General features: G+C 38.8%; 1 protein-coding gene across 5 annotated transcripts in view; it reads right to left on the bottom strand.

Annotated features, from left to right (window-relative positions):
- The window catches only part of ZNF106 (zinc finger protein 106), a 66,429-nt gene that overhangs the window by 14,555 nt on the left and 24,098 nt on the right, over positions 1–27,776 (bottom strand). The window contains exons 2-14 of one of the 5 annotated variants that reach the window (XM_032593661.2): positions 27,564–27,649; positions 25,443–25,496; positions 22,381–22,442; positions 15,771–15,971; positions 10,706–12,886; positions 9,022–9,649; positions 7,708–7,777; positions 6,341–6,495; positions 6,196–6,256; positions 5,377–5,718; positions 2,421–3,198; positions 2,009–2,064; positions 1,291–1,436 (exon numbers count right to left, since the gene is read on the bottom strand). In XM_032593661.2, the coding sequence (XP_032449552.1) occupies positions 1,291–1,436; positions 2,009–2,064; positions 2,421–3,198; positions 5,377–5,718; positions 6,196–6,256; positions 6,341–6,495; positions 7,708–7,777; positions 9,022–9,649; positions 10,706–12,886; positions 15,771–15,971; positions 22,381–22,439 (4,677 nt within the window). In that variant the 5' untranslated portion in view covers positions 22,440–22,442; positions 25,443–25,496; positions 27,564–27,649. The remainder of the gene's footprint in view (positions 1–1,290; positions 1,437–2,008; positions 2,065–2,420; positions 3,199–5,376; positions 5,719–6,195; positions 6,257–6,340; positions 6,496–7,707; positions 7,778–9,021; positions 9,650–10,705; positions 12,887–15,770; positions 15,972–22,380; positions 22,443–25,442; positions 25,497–27,563; positions 27,650–27,776) is intronic. The other 4 variants (XM_030318407.1, XM_030318409.1, XM_030318410.1 and 1 more) reach the window with 4 other exon arrangements.

The raw sequence follows: 27,776 nt of genomic DNA, 5'->3' as shown, positions 1-27,776 counted from the left end.
ATTAGTTCTCTGCTGCATCCTCAGTGCTTAGGTTAGTGCCTGTTGTTACACAAAAGGTGCTCAGTAAATATGTGTTTACTAAATGCCCAGCAGTCACACGGACTAAGTACCCACAACTCTGTTAGCTGAGCCCTACCCAAAATTCTTAAGGCAGTTTGCTGTAAGATAGATCAGAATTTTAATTAATGCCTGGAGCAAGGCTCTCCAACATAGGGGCCAAAGATCTGACAAATCCAAACTGTAGCTAATTTCCCAGATGAGTTCCTTCATTTCCTTGGTAACTTGTGAGAGAATGTTCCACAACATTCAGAGATGTGTCAGGCCCCTAGTGGGGCCACCAGGGGTGGTTTCACACAGGAACATCCTAGATATTATGTTTGTGCACATATTCAGATCTACTTAAAATACACACACACACATACATTTATCTTGCAATTTAGAGTTAGAGTCAATCTCCCAAATCTTACACTCATACTTCCTGGTACCACTGCTTCCTTCCTTCAGACATCCTTCTTGCCCCTTCACATCACTAGGCTATTGGAACCTAGACACCTGTTGCCTAGGACACATTTTCATGGTCCATCATCTAACCTTTGGACTTCCAAGGACTTCAGTAATCTCAAATACTTTCATGGTATTTATTCAGACAACAAAGTGCTCTTAAAGTTTCTTAAAGATCATTGTTGATAAAATTAATCTGATGTATACCAAATTCAAAACTCAAGAGTTCATTCTATGAAAACTGAGAGTAACGAGCATCAGATTATCAGTGATGGGTCCTAGAACACTGTTGCTCTCCTTAATCACTTGGGACAATTAATCAACTGTGAGGAAAAACGCCTCCTCTAGTACCTCCCCAATATTTTCATTCTATCCTCTCTATTATGTCGCAGCGATCCTACTGACCTCATCACCACCTCCAGGACCAGGACCTGACTGGCCCAGCCTTCTGTTATCTCATCTCCCTTTGCCAAGTGGTTGTTCAGAGTAAAGCACAGGACCCTTTTGGTAATGGGAGAAAAAAGAAACCCCAGCGGCTTCTGACATCGGTCTATGAGCAGGAGGAGAACTAGCGTTAGGAAGAGGTGATACCAGAGAAAGCAGTGTGGACAGACAAAAAGAAGCTAAGTCCCTGGGGACCCTGCTGAGCCACTGCATCAACTTTATCTACAGTTAGTCTACACATCTCTGGATAACAAACAGATACCCCTATTGTTTAAGAGAGTGTGAATCAGAGTTCCTAAAACCTGCAAAAAACCAAAAAACATTCAAATTGATATATCAACTCACCACCAGATTATAAACTCGAACAGTTTTATCTGCTGAACAGGTGTATAGTAAGTTCCCAAATATCTGAATTGCATTCACTGCGGCTTGGTGCCCCTCAAAGCTCCCTTCTGTGGGCTCATCATCATCTCCTGGCTCTGAAGATATTTCTGGAAATCAAGAATGTGTTTCAGATATGTATCAGCTTTCGTCTGAAAAGATACTCAAAAATTAAAACCATTACATAATATAGTGGTCCTTGGATTCTCCTTAAAACCTGTTTCCTCTAGCAAAACCCCACATTTTCCATTAATGATCTTCGTTATGAAGATTTCATAATAAGAGACTCTGGGAGAGAAAGCCTCTCACTGAGGAAAAGACAGATACTCATTTTTTGAGTGATACCTGGAAGTACCAAATCTCTCCCCACATCCTCTCTTCTGCTGCCAGTTATTTTGTTGAACAAGGCATTATTCTTCAAGCAATTCCTTCTCAAAGCAAAAGCCCCATGAACCAATGAAAACTCATTAGTTGAACAGATAGGAGAGATGGGAATAAGAAAATAAAAAGGCAGGATTTACAGGACACCATAATTGCTGATCAAAACAATATTCTTGGTGACAATCCCCCGACCCTATCCTAATCTATAGGCATACTTAATAAGATTTAAACCCTGGCTCTGATATTTATAAAGCTTTTTTTTTTCTGTGGCTAATTTAAATAAAACTGAATAACCAAATACCTGAAGAGTTCTTTGATCCTTTTATGGAGGAGATCACAGTCTGAGTTTCTGCCACACTACAAAAGAATAGCAAAAGTCTTTTTAGCGGATGTGAATAAGACAAGCAATAACTTAAATTTTCCTGACTCAAGGATTGTTCTAAACACTGGGCACACAGCAGTGACAAAAAAGATCAGTTTTTCCATTTGAAATTTCTATATGAAAGGAAATATAAGTATAGTATATATTTACAACACAAATGAGAAAGCAGAAAATCTCCACTGCCAAGGTTTGATTTTTCTACACCCATAATCTCTACCGATTTTCTATACATTTGATTCATTTAAAAATTGATTCATAACCGAAAGTTCTATTGTTTAAGAAAAGAATAATGGCGAAAGTTGTTCTGACTGGACCAGCACAACATCCTTACCTTACAGGGATACCATCTTTATAACGAGTGCCAATCTCACTGGTAGAGCTAACTTCATCACAACCAGAACGAGAAGTTTCTAATGAATTTTGCTCTGTGGAGTTCCAAATATCCTTTTTAGATGGACTGTCTGGTTTCTCTTCTCCAGATTCAGAAGAATCAATGGCCACCACTTCCAACTGCGGATTAGGAATTTCTAGGACTTCCAGAGATGAGTCACTCTCTGGCTCATCTCTGACACTCTCTTGTTCTGGGCCAGTCCTGCTGTCTTCCCAGGTGGAGGTCGTTACTTTCCCCCCTTTGGTTGACTTTCCAGTCTTTACTTTCCTTACAGGTTTAGCAGTAAATACATCCTGTTCGGTGTCACTGTTCTCAGGAACATGAGCAGCCCGAAGAGTTTTCTTCTTCCTAAGTTTCTTCTTTTTCTTGTTTCCCCGAGTTTCAGCTGATGTCAGAGTAGACTCTGCCTGCTGCTCGGGCTGGTCAGCTGGAGAGTGGGGCTCTTTCTCTAAGGGGGTTTCGGAAGCAAAGGACAATCTTGGGAAAGAACTGGTACAGGCCTCAGACCCACTGTTGCCTTTGATTGGCTCATCTTCTTTATTCAGGCTTGGAAGACCAGTTGGTTGGGAAGAGGCAGTATTATCTCTGTTTCTGGTATTTCCTTGTTCCGTGGAAAACTTCAGTTCTTGGCTAGGCTCATGGAAACTTTCTGTTAGCTCTGATAAAGATAATGCTGCAGGGATGACTGGATAAACTGGATAACTGTCACTGTTCTCTCCTGAAATAACAAGAAAAAAATATTGCATCTTCTTCTGTATCTGCGATTTATCATCATAAACTGCCATTATTTACCACTGATCGAATCTCTCCTGAAAAACAACCTTTCGACATATGTTAACAAGGCTATGACTGTTAAAACTGTTTTCTCATCCTTTAGCTTCCCATAGCCTGCAGAAATTTCTCTTTGCCTTGAATTAAATCTCACAAATAACATGCATGTCTTATACCCTACAAAAGCTCCTTACGGGCAGGGACTCCTTCTAGCCATCTTTTCTTTCTTTCTTGTTTGAAATGTCCCCATGTTTAACATGATGTTTTATTCTTGGTACACACTGAAATATCTACTTAGCTAAAGTGCTTTCACCTTTATGTCTTAGATGTTTTCACTATGCCACTTTACCTGCGACATCACCCAGTTTGTTTGCATAACAGTAGTTAAAAAGTCAGTTGACTTAACAAAGTCTATTTTCTTTCACATAGTTATTTCATGTCAAGGAATTCAGATTGATGAAATAATCAAAGACATACTCAAAGACATATACAATGTAGTGTTCTATGCAATATTAAAAAAAAAAGGATAAAAACTAAATACTCAAAGGAGATTGTATAAATTACTATCTACCCAGATTACACAATTTCTCAAGTATTATTCAAGTAGTAAAATTAAAATATTTTACACAATTACTTTTATGACACAGGAAAATGATCATTATCTATTAAGTGGAAAAAAGCCAGGTTATAACAGACTATGATTTTGCCTTTCTATAAACTCTATGTGCAAATACACAATTATGATTGAAGAAAGACTGAAATAATATATAATAAAACAACGTATCTACATTTTAATCGCTTCCCAATTTTTTACTGTGAACATGAATTATTTTGCAGAGAAAAAAAATCTAATAAAAATCAATTTTTAAAAATATTAACTTAAGGGGCACCTAGGTGGCTCAGTCGGTTGAGCATCTGACTTCAGCTCAGGTCATGGATCCCGTGGCTGGTCAGGCTTTGTGCTGACAGCTCAGAGCTTGGAGCCTGCTTCAGATTCTGTGTCTCCCTCTCTCTCTCTGCCCCTCCCCCGCTTGCTCTCTTTCTCTTTCTCAAAAATAAACATTAAAAAAAACCTTTTTTTAAATACTAGCTTAAGAAGTCACTATAATACTTCTTTATCAGTTTTTAAAAAAAATACCAAATACTATTCACACAAAAGCAACAAAATTCAAGACGAAAGATAACATACATTTGAGCTAGATAGATATCTAGATTAGTACTGCAACAGGTAGCCAAATCTAGGGTAACTCTTCAGACTTTTTGTTTTTGCTCAGGTCACACGATGGCAGTTTATTTTTACTCAGTTTTCAGTGTAGCACCAATGTGGTTACACACACTTCAGATAAGGTTTAAAATAGCTTAGAAGTCCTTCTCCAATGGTAAATAAGTGAGTGTTATTTTATGCAAAGAGTAAAAACCTTGGCCATTTCTCAAAACCACTCAAGTTCCTAATGATGATCCTAAACCTGTGTCCACTGCCTTTTATCATGGCCACCTGCCTCTTAGGCTTATATTAATCCTACCTTGCACTTTAATGACAAAGAAAGGTAAGTGCTGAGAAATTCAGAGGACATATCTTTTTTTTTTTTAATTTTTTTTTTCAACATTTATTTATTTTTTGGGGGGACAGAGAGAGACAAAGCATGAACAGGGGAGGGGCAGAGAGAGAGGGAGACACAGAATCGGAAGCAGGCTCCAGGCTCTGAGCCATCAGCCCAGAGCCTGATGCGGGGCTCGAACTCACGGACCGCGAGATCGTGACCTGGCTGAAGTCGGACGCTTAACCGACTGCGCCACCCAGGCGCCCCTCAGAGGACATATCTTATCTAGAAAATTGACTGGACAACTTCAACTCCATTTTTCTCACAAAAAAACAAACAGCATCAATCCTCATAATGGAACATTTTAGGTGCTAATACAAAGTCAATTTAGTAATCCTAGATTAGAGAAAACCGAGGACAAGTTACTGATATTTAAACAATCCTCCTAAATGGAGGAAACATTAAGAACAATTAATTGTAAAAACTTTAGTTTTAATGGGCAGGTATGACTTTACATCACTGACCTAAAACTGCCCTAGACCCTCTGCTGGGGTTGCCCTTAACCCAGAGAAAAGTTTACATACTATTAACTTGCGGTAATTCCTTGGACACATTGCCAGCAGAGCCTTGTGACACAGCGTTCACATTCTCGTCTTGCTCAGGAGACATGGGTTCTTGTTTAATCTGAACTGAGGAGTCTGGAGCAGGAACACTGCCATGGGCTTGGAAAGTAGGAGATGTGGTTACTTGGAGAGGGACTCCGGTGGATGATGGAGACACATGGGAAGATGGAGGCTCCAGAAATACTGGGAAAAAGGGAGTAGGCAGCAGCGTGGCATCAGCAGATGTTTGAGATCTACTGTTCCTTTGTTCTCGTGAAAGGCTATAAGGAACCTGGTCAGGGCGCTCAGAAGGTTCATATGTTTCTAGAATGGGAAACATACGCACATACAAATGCAAAAATATTTTCTGAAAAGCCACTCATTTCTGAGCCAGTTTGTATTTCTAAAGATTACAGGAGAACTTTAAAGTCCCTCATTCTTTGAAATGTATGAAATAAAATCCATACAACCAACAAGCACACGGGTAGAACAGGTGTTAGTATTCCAATTTTTCAAATTTTAAGTGATTTATCCCAAGTCACATAGTTACTAATGGAAGAGCCAAGATTTGAACCCAGGTCTTTTGATTCCTAACACAAGGCTCTTCCTGTAACATACTGCCTCTGTTGCTAAGCATTTTCAGGGAGCACAGCCTCACAGGCCTTTCTACAGAAGGATGAAAACAAGGAGACAGGAGAGGAAAACATATGACCTTTTCACGACTACTTTAATTCCCCTGCATAGATAACAAAGAAATAATAAGCTACAGAGGATCCAATCCATCAGATTCTCTCCGAATACCTTGTAATCCCTGCAGAATCTGTATTCTATGGGTCCGCAGTGCACTCATCTCCATAGTTATCTAAAAATAAAGTAATCTGTTAAGCACTGTGAAATCCAACTTTAGAGATAATCTATTCTCATTAAATGTTCCATCTGCTGTTACCTGCTGCTTGAGCATAAGTAGCCTCTGAACTTCAACATAAGCTGTCTGAAGAGCTGTACGGGCTTGCAGAAGGTTGTTATCCATGCACTGCAATGATTTGCTTAGTTCTTCCTCCCTTAAAGAAATACTCAGCAGCTGGTCAACCTGAGAACGTTCTGCCAAAAGAAACCATAAGGCTCAGTTTAATACTGCAGACTTCTGAATAATACAGCCCTCAGAAGGTGGAACTACCTCAGTTCTCTAGGATAAGCCTTTGTTTTTCCTCTCCAATAGGTCACTGCAGACTCATCAAATCTCACAAATCATGTGGTCAAGCCTGTTATCAGAGCTAAACCGAAAGTGAGAATTGGTGAGATGGAGGTATGTCATAGGTTCAAGGATGCTTAGACTGGGTCCCAGATGTGAACTGCTTGCACTCTCTTCCCAAAGCATATTTTTCTAGTCTCTTAGTTAACATAAAATAGTTCTCTTTATTAGAGAAATCTCCCTAAAGAAAAAATAGCTTTGAAGTGTACATTTAAGTGATTTTAAATAAAATGTCCTACCACGTGTGCGTATCTGTCATCTTTAGGTCTGTCTCTTTCCCATTCAGTTATGTCAAGACCTCTTCCTAAAACTCCAGACCCACACATCCAACTACCACCTTGATTTTACTTAGGTGTCTCTAAGACCCTTTAATTCAAGGCCCCCAAAAGGGAACTCATCATCTTCCTCTACCGTCAACCTGCTCCTCTCATGCAGTTTTCTAGCTCTAATAAACGATATTATCATCCCCAAAGATGCCTTAGCCAGAAATTGGGGTCATCCTTTACCCCCAACTTATCCATAGCATCCAACCATCCAAGGCTCATCCAATCACTTCCCATACTAGCCCTCTCACTGGAAAGGGTTCAGAATCAGTGGAAAGCAAGAATAAGAGAATCTTATCAGTGAGGGAGCCATTCCAGTAACTTCTCTCAACTCAAGTAAGAGAAGCAACAAAGATGCCTCAAAAATGTAAACTGAGAAAAATGGCGATAAATAATCAAGAGACACAAAATTCTTAGCAAATGGCCTATATTCCTCTTCATCACTGAAAAGGCCCAAATGGGACTTTCTGACTTCATACTGAACTCAATTTGTCCAAGATATACATTAATGTTAGCTTATGGGTCTATGTGGCATCAAACGTTTCTTCTATAGCTGCAACTGGATATGGGAGAAAATCAACCTTTTCTACATCCTGAAGCAAGATAACAAAAATGTCAAAAAATAATACTAAGTGGGTGAACAGTATTTGATATCCCCAAGCTATACTTTGTCAAGCTGTGAAAAAGTTGAAATGCTATAAAAACAATTTGTTTCTGACAGAATATTTTGCACTGTACCTTTCTTTCCTTTAATTTTCCTTCTTTTGTTTTTTCTCTCAAGACTTGGGAGTTCAGGAGAAGATCCATCCTGAGAAGATAAAGAAAACTGAGTAATATTAAATGTGGAAAAGCCATTCTCCAAAAAGGAAAAAAAGTGAATCAATTCTAAGACTGTTCTACATTATTACCATCTCTAACAAGATAGTAGGAATCTCATGCACACATTATGAACTCAAATATTAGTTGAATGTATTTGATTTAAAACAAAACAAAAACAAACAAAAAAACCCAGAACAGAATCTAAGGTCCAGTACTTTCCTAGCATCCTAGAGGTGGTGAATCCCTGGGGCTTAGGCAAAGCATTTCACTTTGGTAAAGCATGGCATAGAGGTATGGACAAAGCCAGTAATGCACATATATGATTTCACAGTGACATAGTTTCTACTTTACTAGAAAATCTTCACAACAAAATTTTTACAACAAAAAGCTAAACAGTCTATCAGACAAGCCCCCAGATATTAGCTTTGTTATAGGACAAACTTTCATCCAAGAATATCCACTACAGTGTCGAACTCAAAGCGGCAAAGTTGGAATTTGAATTCAGGTCTACAAGCCAAGCCCTTAAGTACTCTGCTATAGTGCCTCAGTATTAAAGCAAACAGTCCATTTTCTCAAAGTGCCACATTCCAGACTACATCACTGCCAGCAACTCTTACTTTTCAGAAAGGGTTCCTGAAAGGGTTAAGCAGTGTTAGTGACAAAGATGCCAGAAGAGAAGTGGTTTCAGTGGAAGATGGATTCTGAAAGGGCCAGGCTGGGTAACTGAGGTACAAAACACTGAGTAACAGAGACTAAAAATATTTGTAAGACCATGCTCACATAGATGCACTCTCATCGTATTAAAACTACCCTAGTGTTAAGCCCAATTGTCTCGGTCTAACAAGCATTCATGGCCTACAAATGCAACATTAGAGTGCCTTTCTTCAGGGCCAGTACAGAATACATCATGAAGACAGATATAGTTACAGATGAAGACGTGGCTTACTCCTCAGTCAGGTGATACAAAGAATCATTGCCTTGGAGACCAGTTTTAGAGATGACTTCATATTTTCCTAGTACTGTACATTCATATTCACTGACATCTAACTTAGTAGAATTACTCAGTGAAAGGAACCAGTAGGATAAGAATATGAAAGGAAGAGTAAAAGCCTCACAAATTTATTCCAGAGTAGGGAAAAACACAACCCAGAAAAAATTAAAGTTATATCTTTCTTAAAACAGTCAAGTCAGCACATGAAGGGTCCAACAATAAGCAGGGGCAATCATACTCACTCCGGTAGCTCTTCGTTTCTTTCTAACACTCTGGCCGTCGTTTTGTTCGGCACCAGAAGTACAGCTACTGTCTGTGGCTGCATCTGCCAAACTGGAGATTGCAAGGGCTGAGGATGCATTTGATGATAAAGAGTTTCCTTCTCCATTACTCTCCTGGGTATTCTGATTCTCTGAAGGTGGCGTAGAACTCTCCTGGCTGTTCAGGTCTTTTGCCAAATGCATCAAAGGTATCGAACGGTCAGAGGATAATTGCACACTATGTCGCCTTTGAGTAGCAACATTTTCAGCCCTTTCACCTGTTCTTAGGGAGAGAGCCAGAGGGGTCACTTCCTGCTTAAGGCCCATGGTTGTTGTCTGACTCTGTGCAGCCCTCAGTGCGTTACTAGGTGAAAACATCTGCTGGGGCTCATTTTCTTTGCCTGTACCTTCCTCACTGAAGAAGCTATACACAGAAGGAGCCCTGTCCATGATCACACTGCTCTCAGAAAGGCTTCGCTTCCTTGCCAACCCAGGAGAAAGGGAAACACCTTCCCAATGGAATCCTTCGAGACTAGACAGATCAGGCTCCTCATCCAAATCCAAGACCTCTTGTTCATTTTGAACTAGAGGCACCATTTCTATGCCAAACCTGAAGAAAAAAGAAAAAAAGAAAAAAAAAAACATAAATCAGACATGATTAAGGAAGAGAGGGTATCACTTAAGTGCCAGACTCTGTTAAGCACCAAGAGTACAAATATAAATAAGATGGTTTCTGCCCTCAAAAAGCTCACAGTCTAATAAGTGTCCCAGACATAAATAACCTTAGTGTAAGTATTGTAATATAACAAGTACTAAATTAGAGATTTGTACACAGTTATGAGAATACATTTGAAGAAGTAAAAATTGAGAGCTTTATTAGCATGGAGCTTTTCTAAAGCAACCATAATAATTTTTAACAGCACACAAACCAAACACACACAAAAATATTTACTGAGCATTCAACAAATTACAGGCACAGGGCTAAGGATAAGAACTTTATAATCTCAATACTCAAGTTATGGAAAAGAGTGCACAATAAATACGCTATTTCATCAAGGATAAAATTTAAAGCTTGAAGGGCTATATAACACAGCAGGTTGATTTTCAAGTAGCAAACCTACACTGAATGCTGCTTTACCATTCAGAAAAGTTTAGTATCTCAGCATAAGATGAACAGCCAAAACATCACACAAGTACTTAAGAGAAAGTATTCTGTGATCACGAATATAGTGCCCGGAATAAATACAGAAGGGTAACTATTCGTAGATTCTGAGTAAAAGGTCGTAAGAACAATTACACTTAAAAACTGTACCAGTCATTAAGATCTAGAGATAGATACAAATCTACTGATATACTTTTTTATGCTGTTACTTTCTGGCCTCTATAACTAAAGTGATGGACTTCTGATCATTTTTTTCCACATCCCCATCTCATTTCATTTCTTAGAGGTTGATGTGCTTCCTTGCAACCTGAATTCCCTGTTAGGAAACACTTTATTGCGTTGTTAGAGAGTAGCAGTCACTCTTTAATATTTAAACCAGACATCTACAACATGTATTTTTTGCAAGCATTTAATTAAATACAACAAATAGAATTCTCTTGGCCAGGGGCAAAGGGTTAAGTTTAAAAAAAGAGAGAGAAATGGACACTAAAAAGAAGCACACACCTGGGCAAGCCTTTGCCTAGCTCTTGCTTTTTCTTGGTTACTTGCTGGATGACCTGTTCCCAGTTGACATTTCTCCGGGATGCATTTAGAATCTGCCGAAGGGTTGGCTTGAGCCCAGACTCCTTCTCCGTCTCACCCTTTCGATGACCACTGATATTGCGTATGCGGCGAGCACTATTGAGGTTTGGCTCAGGAAGGTGTACTCCAGTTTTGCTCTTTAAACTGATGTGCCTGGTTAGATCTCTCTGGAGAGAGGCAGGAAAGCCAAGCTTACTGAGGTCAGGCAGAAGAGGGCCTGAGGACGGACCGATATCGTTTTTTTGAAGCTCTGCATCCAAGCTAGCACTCTCGAAACCTTCTGTTGCGTAAGACACATGAGATTTAACAGGGTCATCAACCTGTGCATCTTCTAGAGAAGTTTTCAAGTCTAGCAGTAAGCCAGAGTGTGGACTGGCTGCAGACGTCATTTGTAACTCAGGTTCTTTCTGATGAACTGTTGAATTACATGCGTTAGTGGATAGTTTTCTACATGTTTTCAGGTTTTGCTCATCCCCGTCTTTCTCATCAGTGATGTGAGTGCTACAGGATAAAATTTCTGTAGGTGCAGAACCCAGGGCTCCAATTTTTGTTCCATGCTTTTCTGTGTCAGATAGCTCCCCATCACTTTCATCTTCTAATGTGCGTACCTGGAACTCTATCTTCAAAGATCCTTTTTCAGACTCTTCTACATTCCTACTTGCTTTTGCATAGTTCCTGGTCCTTTTAGAAGTGCTAAGGAGTGGATTTTGCAGTGATTCATGACACTGTAGCACCTCTTTGGCTTTTTGTAACGTATCACTTACATTTTTATCAGGTTCCACCTGAGCGCCAAATGTACTTTTATTCCCTTTTAAAACACGAGGACATGAACTTTGCAATTTGGTTATGTAAGACCCATGACTGTCTGCCACAGTGGGTTTGTTCAAGGGATTTGAGTGTTCTCCAGGAAAAAAAGAATTTGTTTTGGTGTTTTTTGAGGGATTCTTTAAATCTGGGTTCTGGGGAACTGATTTAGTGACTGGAATTGGAAGGAGTGCAGATTTCAATGATGGCATCTTACTTAAGTTAAGCTCTTGTTCGTGTTTCTCTGTGACGGGGCAATCTCTCACCGCCTCATAGGGAGCAGTGCAGTCAGAAGGGGCTTTGTGACTAAGCAATCCAGTATGTGTTTCTTTTTGTGTTTTCAGCGTCGGGGAGTTACCTTTTCCATCATTCTGGGGCTCTGCTGCTCCTGTGGTTGTCAAGCTAAAGCCAAAGAAAGGCTTATCTATCATTTCTGCCTTGTTTCCAGCGCCTTCTTTCATGGCGGATTGTAAATCCAGAGTCTTCTGGGAAGGGTAAGGAGTCCAGCGGCGGAGCTTTTCCCTTGCTACACTGCTGTTCTTCCCACCAGTTTTGGAACCTATGGTATCTGTTTGTTTAGTAGTTTTGCTTTCTAGCTGCTCAAAATTGAAGTCAAGTAAGCCTTCTGAAGGAAATGTATCGCTTGTAAATCCTTCAGAAGGCCCTCTGTATGTGGCAGCCGCACCAACTTTGTCGCTTTCTTGCCGCTGCCAACTGTATCTATCCTGACTGTATTTGTTAGACTTAGATTTCTTATTCCACAGCATAGGTAAGTCTTCCATCTGACAGTTAGAGTTTCTGTTTCTGCCTGGCTGAAATTTGTCTCCGGGGCCACTGTAATTCCAACTATTTGTACTACGTACACTGGATTTCCAGTTTCCGTTACTGCTGTTCATATGCCAACTGGAAAAGCCACCTGTTCCTTCAGAATGCCAACTGGAATTCCTTCCTGTACCACTATGATTCCAATCTACCGTTCCACTATTTGCATGCCAACCACCTCCAGAATTACCATGGTTGTGAAACCAAGTCGCAGAGCCTCCTGCAACACCCTTATGCCACCCGGAACATCCTCTTGGTCCACCATTATTCCTCAAAGAATGTGGAAAGTTGTTTTTCCTACTATTATTAAAGCCATCTTTCTCCCACTTCCAGTCTCGCTGAGGAGGTCCGCGATGATGCCATGTTGGCTGACTGTAGCTCTCTCTGTCTTGGTAAGGGATTCGGTCTTCTCGTCTCCATTGGGGTCGCCTGTCATCAGAGTTTATTTCTTGGCTGCTGTTGGAAGGTTCATCTTGTCTGGAAGAAAAACAGTTCTCCATTAGTGATTTAAAGTAATTATCATGCTTCTTTAAAAGGCATAACCCATCAAACTTTCCTCTACCTATCTCCTTGGCTACTTAGAACATACAGTAGTCTATTTTTATTTCTAGTAGTGGCTGTTTCCCGTCTTTAAATGATATTGCTAAACTTATATCTCACAGTTTATGGATGCAGATATTAAACGATATGCCATTTCTGCTATCACTCCAGAAATACTAAAAATCTGACACATTTATACTATCCTCCTTTTCCTGCTCCTGCTTTTCTTAGCATGTTCTGGGACTTTTGTCCCCATCATCCAATTATTATTTTCACATTATGTAGCTTTTTGAAAATAAGCATAATTGTATCTCGTAGCTTTGGCTAGTTATCATAGTTAATACAACCTAAGTTCCACTGCTCTTAATACTGTGGATTTTTCCAGCCATAGATTCTTTCTGAAAAACCCAGTTTCTTAACCTATTTTAAATGCTAAGATTTCACTTTGCATTATCACTTTCATTAATAAACACTTTATCCAGCACATATTCAATGACTGTTAGTTGTGGAAGAAAACTTTTATGTATAGTTCCTGTTCCTGAAAGACTTACAACCTAGCTGAGAAAATAAGGTCACCAACAGGAGTAAAATAGCACATACCAAATAAGCAGTACCCACAATCAGTGCTATAAGGAGCTTCATGAGCTAGAGGTTTTTATAAAGCTACAGCTGTTTGAACTATTCGTGTTAGACAAGGAGCCCACAGAAATGTGAACAGACTTAAGTAAACACCACAGGAATAGGTGTAAAACCACTTCCCTCTATAAACTGCCTGTGGTATGCCTGGCATAGTGCTTAACACATGTGGTAGGTGCTCGAAAAATCGAATAATACTAGCTAAAACTTATCGAGTGCCTACTGTCAGGCATTTTAAGCACTTTATATAGATGATCTCTTTAATTTTCACAGCTCTGAAGCAACTATTCCTCTTATTCCTACTTTTTGGATGAAGAAACAGAGCATTAGAGAGGTAGAGTAACGTGCCTAGAGTTAGAAAGCCAGTAAGTGGTACAGGAGAGATCTGTTTGGCAGACTGACTCTAGAGTCTACACTCTTAACTGCTAGCCCTTGATGAACTGAAAATCCCCAAACTAAATTTCTGCTATTGGGCTCCCTCCTCTTAACTTGACTTAAACTCCGTAATGACTCTAACTGGTTCTAAAAACTTCTAATGTCTCTAAGATTTTGGGACAAATTGGAATTTCTTCCTTTTTCACAAGATGGAATTCAAAGTTAATTTACTTGAAAGTTCAAACATCCACTTTCATTATGAATTACAACCATTTCTAAACAGGAGACCCTAAGTCGCCAAGCGACAAGTATTATTACATACATGTGCAGGATTTTTTTTTTTAACACCATTGACCAAATTGCTTTTATCTTTTGTTTCTAAGCACTATACACTTTTGACATCCAAGGAGATTACGGACTTGGCTACACTAATGGGATCCAGAACTGGGCAACAAATCTGTCAAAGAATAGAATTCCTAGATCAGTGTGAATTGGCTAGATCGCGGGGACAATGGCATGCAGCTAAATCCATAGCCCAGAAAAAGCAATCTAAATTAAAAATCTCATGAAGGAAAAGAGAAAAAAATGTGAAGAAATAATAGATACTATAAATACATCACCAAAGAAGCATATCAGAATATTCAAAGAATATTAACTACAATGTGAATGTCTAATTTACTGAGAAGCTCTTTTACCTTCTGACTTAATGTTTAATCATTTACACAGATAAGCTAATAATGGCACAAATGCGTAAGAAAAAAATAAAAGTTAGCCTCCTAGAGGCTTCAACACCCTAAAACAAGAATAAACTACAGCTATACTGAAAGTAGTAACAATGTCATTTGAAGGACTAAGCAGCAAAACGGGTTTAAGAACCAGGTGCTACTGACATTTTAAGACTAAGAAAGTCTCCTTCAAGGACTTGTTCAAAACACTTGTAGCATATACTACAAGTAGTAAAGACTACTTCCTTTTTAAACTAAACCACTAACTGAATACAGACTGCATACCTGGTATAACTAGTACTCAGAAAGAATCTTTAAAATTTTATATTAGAACGTATAACGTTTCTCATTATATTCTAGGACTTGAAAAATCACCCAACCTCTTAAATGGTTCTCTCTCTTACTCATATCTGAAAATTTCTGCTTGAACTCTTTAGGCCACAACTCAGTAATGTAAAAATACAAAAGCCTAATACCCGAATTATAGATGCAGGTATAAAATTACGTAGTACAGCTAGAAAACTTATATTACTCAAATGATCTTGACATTGTCAAGCTTAAAATACAAATGTATCCAGTAAATACTTACTGAAACACTAAATAATGAAGAATCAATCACATTTGGTAGAAGCACCATGTTAATTCACATGGGGCAAAACATTTTTTTACTGACGGATAGAATAAGAAATACAATATATATGAAGGAAGCTTATACACTAATACCTTTCCAGTAGACATTCTGGGTACCAAATAAAACGATTCACTGGTGTTCAAAAAAAAAAAAAAAACTGGAATAAAGCCACTTTTAAACATGGTTATCAACACAGTGAAAATTTCAGATATGTAGCACCTATAGCTAACTTTTATGGAGGGATAATACTGAGTTTGTTTTTTCTGTAAGCAGATAGTACAGTAGTTCAAGAGAGGATTCCACTGACATTTCATGCATAAGACAGCAACCTCAAGCTAACCTTTGCAATTAAAATAAGTTTGAAAGTTACTAGATGAAAAGTACGGAAATGGAAAATGTATTCTCTACCACACTGTTTCAGACAGACTTTTTAAAAATCAAAATAATTACTCACCGACTTTGTTCTTTCCTTTGTTTTATTAACTGAACGAGTTCCTTGTCAAAATAATCTTCTTCCTCTTCTTCTCCCTTTCCATCATCTTCTCTCTCCTGGGCATCAACGTTATCTTTGTGCAACTGGCTAGAAATGTGCTTTGCATATGCAGAAAGACCCACTTCTGTGACCCCGCACACTCGGCACTCATGACTACTGTCCCTAGGGAAAGAGGGAGATGAGGGACGTTCAATTCTGCCCACTGGCATGGCACACTCACTAGATCTGGTATGGTTTCCTCTGAAAAACACCGCACACTTGGGCACAGTGAAAGATTAGTGCTAATCAATTTCAATGCTCCTTTCATCACTTTTAATGAGTTTGTTCATAAGTTATTTTTGAAACGAACTTAAGATTCTTTTCCAGCAATCAAGAGGCAATACACTTCAGAATAATGTAGTTTAGGAGGAGAAATCTTCTTGAATTGCTGTACTTAAAATCTTGCCAGAGGAAACATGGTGAAAGGGGAGGCAGGGCAGGGGGCTCAGAGCAAACAGAAGTTGCTCTAGAGCACACCCATGATGCCAGCTGCACTCAGAAGCCTGGTGACAGCGCTTCCATTTTATCTCAGGCTCAAGAGCTTTCTCCCAGTGAAAGTTTAGGGGTGGAGAAAAGAGCAGGCAGCCTAACCAATCCCAACGTGGTAACTAAATCGGACCCGGCTGGAGCTCTGCCTGGAATGTGCAGATTCCGGACCCCAGAGCAAATGATAGGAGGAGTCTCAGCAAACTTTTTTGGGCTGGATGATACATGTGACCTACATTCTGCTTCAGAAGGGCTTATTTAAAGGGAATGGAAAGCATTTCAGTTGTAGGAAGTTAACAGCTGTGCTAGGCAAATGGTTTTTCTCAAGTTTCAGAAAATGCAAAAGTTTAGAGAGAAGCAAAACCAGTTCTTGTTCAGAAAGAAAATTGAGCAGTTTTTTTTTTTTTCCCCTTTTACTTTACACAGTTAATGGTAACTCTCATATTTGGCCAGTTTTAAGAAACCAAAATCTTGGGGCGCCTGGGTGGCTCAGTCGGTTAAGCGTCCGACTTCAGCTAAGGTCACGATCTTGCGGTCCCTGAGTTTGAGCCCCACGTCGGGCTCTGGGCTGATGGCTCAGAGCCTGGAGCCTGTTTCAGATTCTGTGTCTCCCTCTCTCTCTGCCCCTTCCCCATTCATGCTCTGTCTCTCTCTGTCTCAAAAATAAATAAACGTTAAAAAAAAAAAAAATTAAAAAAAAAAAAAAAAGAAACCAAAATCTTGAATCGACATCCACAGCTGTAGTAGATGAGTGTTTTAACTGGTTTTTTAGCTTCCTGAAATTCCTTGATTGGTTCAGCTGTCTATGCAGTCATTGATGGGAAACATCTGAACACCATGGCCACAAGTGTAAGGAATGGACAGTAAAATCCATTCAATAATCCAGATGGGCTTACCTCTGTATCATTTGTCTTGGGTTTACACAAGTGATATTTTTGTACTTCCTATGCCAATCTCTATTACTTACTTACTTATTTATTTATTTTATAAGAAGTTTCTTAATATGTATATCCCATCTGTACATGAGAGGTACCCAGGGAAAAGTGTCCTAGGTAGGTAACCTAAGCCACCAACTGAAATACCACCTTCAGCTAAAAGCAAAAGAAAGAAAAGCAGGAAGGAGGAACAGTTATGGAGGTAATCATGAAAAGCATGGAAAACAATGGTAAGGGTAGTTATGTAGAATTAAGTTGGTGCTTTCTCCAGTGATTAAATTCTCTACCTTTGCCAATCTTAAAAAAAATAAATAAATAAAATTCAGGAGTGCCTGGGTGGCTCAGTCAGGTGAGCATTCAGCTTTGGCTCAGGTCATGATCTCACAGTTTGTGAGTTTGTGAGGCCTGCACTGGGCTCGCTGCTGTCAGCATCCTCTGTCCCTCTCTCTCTCTACCTCTGCCCCTCCCCCTGCTCACAAAAATAGATAAACCTTTAAAAAACCAACACAAAAAGACATGCTGTCTTTGATAAGACAGACACACACCATGCACAACAATGCTCCATCCTCCCCTCAAGTATATCTATAAAGACATGGTGGAATTCACATCAATTAACCAGAAGAGAACCTCAAAACTGAGCACTTCATTTACCAAAAGATGGTTTCTGTTACAGACCACCTGAACATTTATTTAAAAACAAAAACAACAACAACAAGGGGCACCTGGGTGGCTCAGTCGGTTAAGCGTCCAACTTCAGCTCAGGTCACCATCTCACGGTTCGTAAGTTTGAGCCCCACATTGGGCTCTGTGCTGACAGCTCAGAGCCTGGAGCCTACTTCAGATTCTGTATCTCCCTCTCTCTCTGACCCTCCCGATCTAGTCCTCACATTCTCTCTCTCAAAAATAAAAACATTCAAGAAAACAAAAGTGGATGTTAACTTGTAACAGAAATCAAGCCTTTTCTCATGGCAACACAGAAAGAAATTAAAAATATGTAAATATAAATCTACCTACCATCAGAAGAGTCTGAAAACCCCAACTAACCTAGAATATAGAATTTACACTATAATAAAAATTCGAGTCATACTTACAGAGGTCTTGCACCATTATGATGTACCCCTAAAAACTAATGTAACATTGTGTGTCAACTATGCTTCAATTTAAAAAAAAAAGTTTTATAATTTAAATCATGAAGTCAAAAAGAAAATTCGAATCAAGTGAATTTTCTGGTTAGAAAATCTTCTTGGCTCTAAACTCTCTAAAACTATGAAAAATGTTTTAGTCCACTTTTCTCCCTAAAAACTTACAGAATACTAAACCGTATATCGTAGTACCAGAGACATCATTCCAAAAGGGTTTTTTGTTGTTGTTTTTTTAAGTTTTTAAAGTTTTGTTTTTTTGTTTTTTTGTTGTTTTTTTTTAAGAGAGACAGAGACAGGGTGAGCAGGGGAGGGGCAGAGAGAGAGGGAGAGAGAGAATCCCAAGAGAAAGAATCCTCTGTGCACTGCCAGCATAGAGCCAGATGCAGGGCTCGAACCCACAAAACTGTGAGATCATGACTTAAGCTGAAACCAAGAGTCGGATACTTAACTGACTGGGCCACCCAGGCACCCCCAAAAAGGTATTCTTAAATAAAATTTCTGATTATACCCTTACTTCTAAAATGGATAGAATTTTTCTCACATCCAAACCACCAAAATCCCTCTCTCTTTACAGATATTACTGGAAGACCATACTGTTTAAAATATTAAGGAATGCAGTATAGACAGTATTTAACTCTGTTAAAAATAAACATCCATAATCATAAACCCACACACTGTGATCCCCAAAGCACAGGCATATGCTGGATGTGAAACAAACACTCAAACACAGATTTTTTAAACACATGGGATTTCCTCGTAAGAAAGGATAGTAACCATAGTACTAAAATTATATTTAATTTTTAAAAATTAATAAAGTCGTATTTAATAGAAAAACACCTGAAGAGATCCTGCCCAAAAGGGTACAGGCAATAAGTGCAATATAAATAAAGGTTAACACTAAAAGCAAACTATCCAAAACAAAAGTCCCTAACATTTTTCTTATAGATGAATTCTTGTTTAAAAAAGAGAGACCGGGGGCGCCTGGGTGGCGCAGTCGGTTAAGCGTCCGACTTCAGCCAGGTCACGATCTCGCGGTCCGTGAGTTCGAGCCCCCCGTCAGGCTCTGGGCTGGTGGCTCAGAGCCTGGAGCCTGTTTCCGATTCTGTGTCTCCCTCTCTCTCTGCCCCTCCCCCGTTCATGCTCTGTCTCTCTCTGTCCCAAAAATAAATAAAACGTTGAAAAAAAAAATTTAAATTTAAAAAAGAGAGACCGGGGGGGGGGGGGGGGGGGAGAAAGAATCTTTGCAAGAAACATCAAAATGAGAAAAAGGAGAATCCACATTTATCTTGGGAAAGAACAGGGGGTTAGGACAACCACATCTCTTAAAAATGCAAATGCGTCTGTGTCTGGAGGCAGGCATATTATCTGTTCTACATACAATATGCATTCATGCCTCCACATATGATGTTAGGGAAACCACATATTTTAAAAAGCTCATGGCAAATTAAATAATATTTTAATGATGCTATTTCCCAATTCTCTATCAAATAACCAGTTAAAATACTTACTATTTTGTATAACTACGTAAGTAATTGTTGGGGAAAAAGTACTGCTTTACTTCTTGACTAATAAAAGCAAAAACGGTCCTCAGGACATTAAAAGGAGGGCCCAAATTAACTTCATCCTGTTACCACACAACTTCCTCTCATGTGTGAAAGGCAAAGCCTTAAGATATTCTACCCATAAGCTTTTCTTTATTAAGCTTGCTCTAACTATACCACAACAGCTGGTTGATAAATAAAGTTGTGCCCTTGTAATAGCATTTATCTGTGGAAACAGGCCACGCATCTGAAAAAGCAGACTGGGGACAAAATAGGGGAATGCTCCAGATGTCCACAATTGTGAACCAAATAAGAATGTCTTACTTCTCAATCAAGTTTGTATTCAAAATCTAAAAAGTATGCTCTTTACATTTCTTAACCAGATCACAACTAAAAATTAGAGTGATACACATATAAAGTGAAACAGATAGTCTGAACATCAGAAAGCGAGTAATCAAACATGAATTCCACAGAAAATAATCACAAACTGAGGAGAGGAAGGAAAAATAATGACTGGTAACTATTTGTCCCTATGGTGCAAATTAGGGATTAACAGTTTGTCTCTACAGTAAATGCTCCAAGTAAGTAAATGATTTTTGAAAGTTTGTTTTTTATAGTTTCATCAGCTGTTTTTCCTTGTTATCTGCTTTGCCTTCTCCCTTATAATTTATTACAGGCCAGGAAGCCATATAAAACTTGTTAGCACTGTGTCTAAAATATGAATAAATAAGTACTAAAGTATACCCCTCTAAATAAAATGAGTTTGGATGATAAGGGTGACATTTTTATTGTCAGCTTTGAGGCTTCTAAATGCTTTCTCCTTGATTATTTGACTATGCTCCAAATAATTGGAAATACACAAAATCCCCAAAGCACAGTTAAGTTGATGGGCAGGAGTAGAGGAAAAAAGTTACTGAACAATAAATACATGGCATGTAGTTCAGTTACGTTAGTAAGACAAAACCATATATATCTACATATAAATATAAATCTATGCATAGATACAGAAAGAGATTTGGATAAGATATACACTAAACTGATGACTTTCTTGTAAAAAGGGAGTAGGATTGGGGCAGGGTGGGGAGTAATATATGGGTGAGAGGATTTCTACCTTTTTTACTTTTTACAATTCTGTATTGACTGAACATGAATCTTAAGTAATCAAAAAAATTTTTTTTAATGTTTTAAATACCTGATTAGTGGATGTATGAACAAAACAAGGCATTAGCCTTGGGAAAAAAATGGCTTCTCTCTTAAGGACTAGACTTACTGACCTCATATGTTTTGTTTGATTTATAATATAGTCAGGTAGCAGGTAAACAGCCCAGAGAAAGGTGAATTCCAAAAGGAAGTCTGCTGGAAATGGGATGAGGTAATTAGGATAATCCACATTTAGAGAATCAAAGGTTGACTATATTTCATAGGTTTCCAATGATAATGACTTAAAGATTACATATATTCAAGGTATTATGATAAAAATTCTCCACATTAAATCTAAATGAAAGCCTCTTTTATACTGTTGTTTAGACCTAACCTTCACACAGTAGGGAACAGAGACCATGGAAAAACTCCACTAATAGGCTAAACATACGCTGAAAGTTTACTACCATATTAATTTGCCCACACAATTAAAACCATAGTACTTAAAACACAAGTAACTTCGAATGACTTACACGGGCATCATGATCAAAGCCTGTATCTATTATTCATGCAATAAGACACAAAGTAAAAAAAAAAAAAAAAAAGATAAAATTAATATTTCTCAGTTTCCCAATCTTTCTCTATTCCATACTGTTTCCAAATCTCAAATTCAAGTAAGTGAAAAAACATCAAAAAAGAACCACAGATGTGGGGGGAGGGGGGAGAGACATGGAATACACACATATGCTATATTTAATTTTTTAAAGGTGCTTATTAGATTTTCTTTATTTAAACATCTCAACTTTTGCATCACAAAACAGCATTCTTAAATATTCAAAGTTTGCACTCAGATTTTATTTACAGTGATGAGAGACTTGCTGCCATTTAGCCTACTTTGGACTTCTCAGACTATCCCACTAACTCTAAAGGTTTATGGCAGGTAATAATTTGTAACACTGCTGAGACAATTAACATGAAATGTCTTAGTTTCAAGACTGGTGTGTCTGGATGAGAATATTTACTAATGAGGAACCAGCCCATCCCCACCCACCTTTGTTGCAACCTGCTTGTTAGAGCTGCTGTGAATTCTACACATCTAGATACACAAAGACTTACCCTCTTTGAATGCCAAAAAAAACTACTATATTCGTCAATAATTCTAAAAGACAGTTCTATGTCATAGGACAATATTCACTTATGAAGGATTACTATGAAATAAGCTAACAGGCACCCTCAGCACTCAGCTCCCACGACATTCACAAGTTATGGAATACAGCCGTTCCCATACCTGCCCTTCAGGTTCTCAAGCTCCCTGTGATGCAACATGCTCCGCATGTGTTCGTCCATCTCCTTCAAAATTAAAGAAAGCAGATTAAACTAAGGGGGGGTTGTTTTGGGAAAAGAAATCCCTCTGTTTTTACTCAATCAACAACTAGGGTTCAAGTTCCTTGCCATGGTTACCCTTCTCAATTCAATAGTGAAACCAGTTCCTCATAATTCTTCAGCTATGTTTTGGGCATATTTCATTCTTAAATAAAAGAACTGTTAAGAAAAAAAACAATTAAATGGCTTTCCAAAAAGGTTAGAAAGTATACTGTCTTGGAGGGGGGGGGGGCAAAATATTTAAGATAAACTATGTGGGTTAAATTCTATCCCAAAAGAAAGAATTTAACTACAATTATCTAAAAAAGAAAAAAAAAATCTCTGAAATCACTTAACTTCTCAGCTCTTTGGCTACTTTTCTCCAGACTTTCTTTCCCTACTCAACTGATAGTTTCTCAAGAGCAAATTCCAACTGTTACTCAAGTCTTGGCCAGGGCTTGGCATCTGGTTGTCGACATTTGCTGAATGAACAGATGGATATATCAATTCTAGGTAGAAGTTACAGATACAGAACTTCTCCATGGTTGATTATGAAGTCTTTAAAAACTGCTTTGAACACAGCAGCTCAATCATGCTTTCATTTTCACTGCCCAATCTCCCCCACTGATTTGTTTGATTCTGATGAAATGTTTGAAAATTTGCTAGGTTCTCTCCTCCCTCCATCCCATTCTTAGTGGGAAGAAAATAAAATCTGCAGGAAGAGCTTCCACTTAAAAACATATGCACACACACCTCCAAAAACTCAAAAAGCTGTAAATGTCTATCCCTTTGTCACGCGCAAGTATACATACGCAGCACGACATAATTAAAGAATGGCTGTTGACATGTATAATAAAAGGGCTACTATAATTGTTGACTATTACTATTAACTGTGCCCTGTGTTTAAGTGCCTCAAACATTTCTTCACATGAACTGCACAACACTGCTGAGGGAATATTATTAATTTCAAAAGAATACAAGGATACACAGGAGCGAACTCATTTATTCACCAAATATTTATCACTGCTTATTATATGCCAAGTACAGACTTAGAGACTGAAGGGGTAAGTGTGAAAATATTCAGTCTTGCCCTCTCAGAGTCAGAGATAATCAAGTGGTCAAACTAGAACTCAGATCCTGACGTTTTTGACAGCAAAGCACTGTAACCATCTAGTGCATTCAGATTTCTCATTATATACAATTCATTTGTCAAAGAGTACAACTCAATAACCTATTCTTACTTTAAGTTATCTACTACAGTGTGACAAATAGGGATGTGATTCAAAATACATCCCTTAAATGACAATTTTATTGAAGATGACCATCATTTCCTTCCTATCTCTACAAATGCTTCACTTGGAGGATGGCTTTACATGTGACGTCCTTCTACCTACAACTGATTGGCCACTAATTACAATGAACACTTACATAGCTGAAAGCTGAATCAAGTTAGTGACATAATAAACAATGAAAAAATCCATGAATATACAACACCTACTCAAATCCCTATGCATCCCTTTGTTCAATTTTCCCTTATATGAGATTTACATGTGCCAAATTCCCTTTTCTTGAGCTAAATTTAAGTCCCTCTGTTTCTTGCAACCATTCTGACCAAAACACCATTCACTGAAATAGGTCATCCTCTCTGATATAAAAATTAATTCTATATTCTATTTCAGTTATAAAAATGTTATCATTCAAAACTTGTTTTAACATGACTTGATTGTCTAAAACACTTCACAAATCTTTTCCTAAATTTACATCTGAAATCCTCTCCCATCCTGCTCCAAGGAATGAATGCAAATAGTGTGACAACTGAGCTTTCAAAATAACTAGGAAAGATCCATGGGCACGGGATTAGAGTAATAGCCCCAAACGCATACTTGCTCAGTTATCAAGCTTCTATTTAGTTCTTCTATATTAACAATGTTATATTTTCTAAAGAAGAAGGAGGAAAGAAATTTTTTTTAAAAAGATTTGGCAGTTGAACAAATTTAGAAAACACTGAAAACAACAAATTTATTATTATTTTTTTTTTTTAGTATTTCTTAACTCCAGGGCTTCTCAGCCTTTCATAAATTAACGAGCATCACAATGCTCAGGGATGCAGTATACAGCTTCTCCCCATACTTAGGACATTTAGGTTCTTTTTCTTCTCCACAGTATATTTGGAGAAATTAGGGTTATGCTCGTTTGGGAGACTAGAGGAAAGCACTGCTTCAACATAAGTTATTCATAATCTATCTAAAACTATCAGAGTTATTCCTTTCAACTAACCCATTCTGCTAATTTCTTAGACCACATTAACTTTTTTTTTTTAATATTTATTTATTTTTGAGAAAGAGAGAGAGAGAAAACACATGTGAGGGGAGGGGCAGAAAGAGAGGGAGACAGAATCCTAAGCAGGTTCCGTACTGTCAGCACGGAACCCGAGGTGGGGCTTGAACCCATGAAGCTCGATATCATGACCTGAGCCTAAATCAAAAGTTGGAGGTTCAAATGACTGAGCCACCCAGGCACCACAATACCACATTAATCTTAACACTTAAATCACACACTCCCTCACTTAAAAACCTATGATTGACAGGGCACCTGGATGGCTCAGTCGGTTAGACATCCACCTTAGGCTCAGGTCAGGATCTCATAGTTCGTGAGTTCAAGCCCCACATCGGGCTCTCAACTGTCAGCTCAGAGCCCACTTCAGAAATTCTGACCTCCCTCCCCCCCATCCCCTGCTCATGCTCGCTCACTCTCTCTCTCTCAAAAACAAATATTAAAAAAAAAAGAAACCTATCATTGGCATTTCCTAAGGCAGGAGTAGGTAATCAATCACAGCTCTTAATTTAACTTCATTATGATCCATGGAAAAATATAAAGAGACAAAAACGTTTTAAACTAGAGTAGAAGAAACGTCCAAAGACTTAAAATGGCAAAATTATGAGATATCACAAGATAGGGCTCCTACACCATGAAAGTCTGAAACCATACCTGAGTGTCTGCCTATCCTTCTCACATCTTCTCTAGTTCCCATCTCCCTCCAATCTGAAAGGAGCCATAAGGAATTTCTATTTATTACAAATTAGCATAAACCTTGGTCAAAAAAAATTTTAAACTAGAACAGTTCTTTTACTTTTGTTAAAAGATATCAGCCATATTATTAAACATGATTTCAGAATCCCAACTGGGTGCCTGGGTGGCTCAGTTGGTTAAGTGTCAGACTCTTGATTTTGGCTCAGGTCACAATCTCGTGGGTTCATGAGTTCAAGCCCCGTGTGGGGCTCCATGTGCTGGCGGCATGGAGCCTGCTTGGGATTCTCCCCCTCTGTCTCTGCCCCTCTCCCACTTGCATTTTCTCTAAGTAAATAAACTTTAAAAAAATATTAATGAACAAACAAATAAATAAACTCCTAACCGATTTTTCCATGACTAACAGAAATCCCAAACAGGAAAAACAAACAAACAAAAAACCTTTTTTTTTTTTTTTTTCTCAACGTTTTATTTTATTTTTGGGACAGAGAGAGACAGAGCATGAACGGGGGAGGGGCAGAGAGAGAGAGAGACACAGAATCGGAAACAGGCTCCAGGCTCTGAGCCATCAGCCCAGAGCCTGACGCGGGGCTCAAACTCACGGACTGCGAGATCGTGACCTGGCTGAAGTCGGACGCTTAACCGACTGCGCCCCCCAGGCGCCCCCAAAAAACATTTCTTTACCCGAGCCTACTGGATGGATTATAATCAAACCCCTCAGCCTGGCATTCAACACGGTTTATAACTATCTGCATTTAAATTACAAACTATATTGCAGTCCCACTATTCCCAAAACAAAACTGTTTTAATCAGATAAGCCTTCTGATAGACTCCTAGAACTGTTATACTCCACTCTACCTCTTCACTTTTGTACATGTTGTTATTCCACCTAAAATATCTTTCTCTTTTATTTCTTTAAACCATCTTTCTCCCAAACATCTTTCTAGGTTCACTCAAACTTCTCTGGCTAACTTAGCTCATGATAATCTTCCCAGTTCTCTGAATTTTCAGTGACAATCCAGGACATCTTAAAAGCTTAGAGGGGTGCCTGGGTGGCTCAGTCGCTTAAGTGTCCGATTTCAGCTCCGATCATAATCTCTCAGTTCTTGAGTTTGAGCCCTGCGTCAGGCTCTGTGCTGACAGCTCAGAGCGTGAAGCCTGCTTTGGATTCTGTGTCTGCCTCTCTCTCTACCCCTCCCCTGCTCGTGCTCTGGCCTTTCTCTCTCAGAACTAAATAACATTAAAAAAATTAAAAAAAAAAAAAAAGCTTAGAGAAAAATCTCTCAGCATTCTAGCTAGCAGCACTACTTAAAAACCAAACGAGGGGCGCCTGGGTGGCTCAGTCGGTTAAGCGGCCGACTTCGGCTCAGGTCATGATCTCTCGGTCCGTGAGTTCAAGCCCCGCGTCGGGCTCTGTGCTGACAGCTCAGAGCCTGGAGCCTGTTTCAGATTCTGTGTCTCCCTTTCTCTGACCCTCCCCCATTCATGCTCAGTCTCTGTCTCAAAAATAAATAAACGTTAAAAAAAAATTAAAAAAAAAACAACAAAACAACCAAACGACACAGTCAAGAAAAAGCAAAAAGTGAGACAAATTGCAGTCAATTTCCCTAAGGTACAAGTTCTTTTCAGTTCTGAAAGATGTGTTTTTTCTCTGAGCAACACTCCCACCTTGTGGACATCTAGGGTATTGTTAACACCATTTTTGATGTGCTGCACTTTTCACAAGCATGGGCAGAAGCAGAATGCGGGTACAGACAACAAATGCTGTATCCTTAGCTCCTCAGATAATAGTATAACTTCAAATAAATTGAATTTTAAGGCATCTTCTCCGTAACTAGTTACTGACTAAATTAGTAACTATTTATTATTGATTTTTGAGTATCTTCAAATTCTGGGTAGAGATTTAATAATGCAGTCATTGGCTTCATGAGGCAGCAAAAAAGAAACCAGTGGAATGAGACTATGGTTTAGGAAACAAGACACCATTAAAAGCTTTCACCTATCTACAAATTCCACGTGATGTCTCTGGGGGAAAAAAAATCATTCACAAAAGCCTTGGATTCTCCCTCTTCTATTTATTACCTTTTTTGAGGTGTACACAATGTGGCACAATATGCATTTTCGTTCTCGTACCATAGTGACCAGATCTGAAGCACTCAACGTCACACCTGCAATGAGGAAGTAACAATTAGCAACCTTTTTCTCCCCAGATGTCCTCTTAGATTCACCTCAACGCAAGCTAAAAGTACAAGTCTTGCGTCTCCCTCACCTCCACCCTGCTCTTCCCAGTCTTCC

Source organism: Lynx canadensis, chromosome B3, assembly GCF_007474595.2.
Source record: "Lynx canadensis isolate LIC74 chromosome B3, mLynCan4.pri.v2, whole genome shotgun sequence".
Lineage (NCBI taxonomy): Eukaryota > Metazoa > Chordata > Mammalia > Carnivora > Felidae > Lynx > Lynx canadensis.
This window is presented reverse-complemented; position numbering and strand designations above follow the sequence as displayed.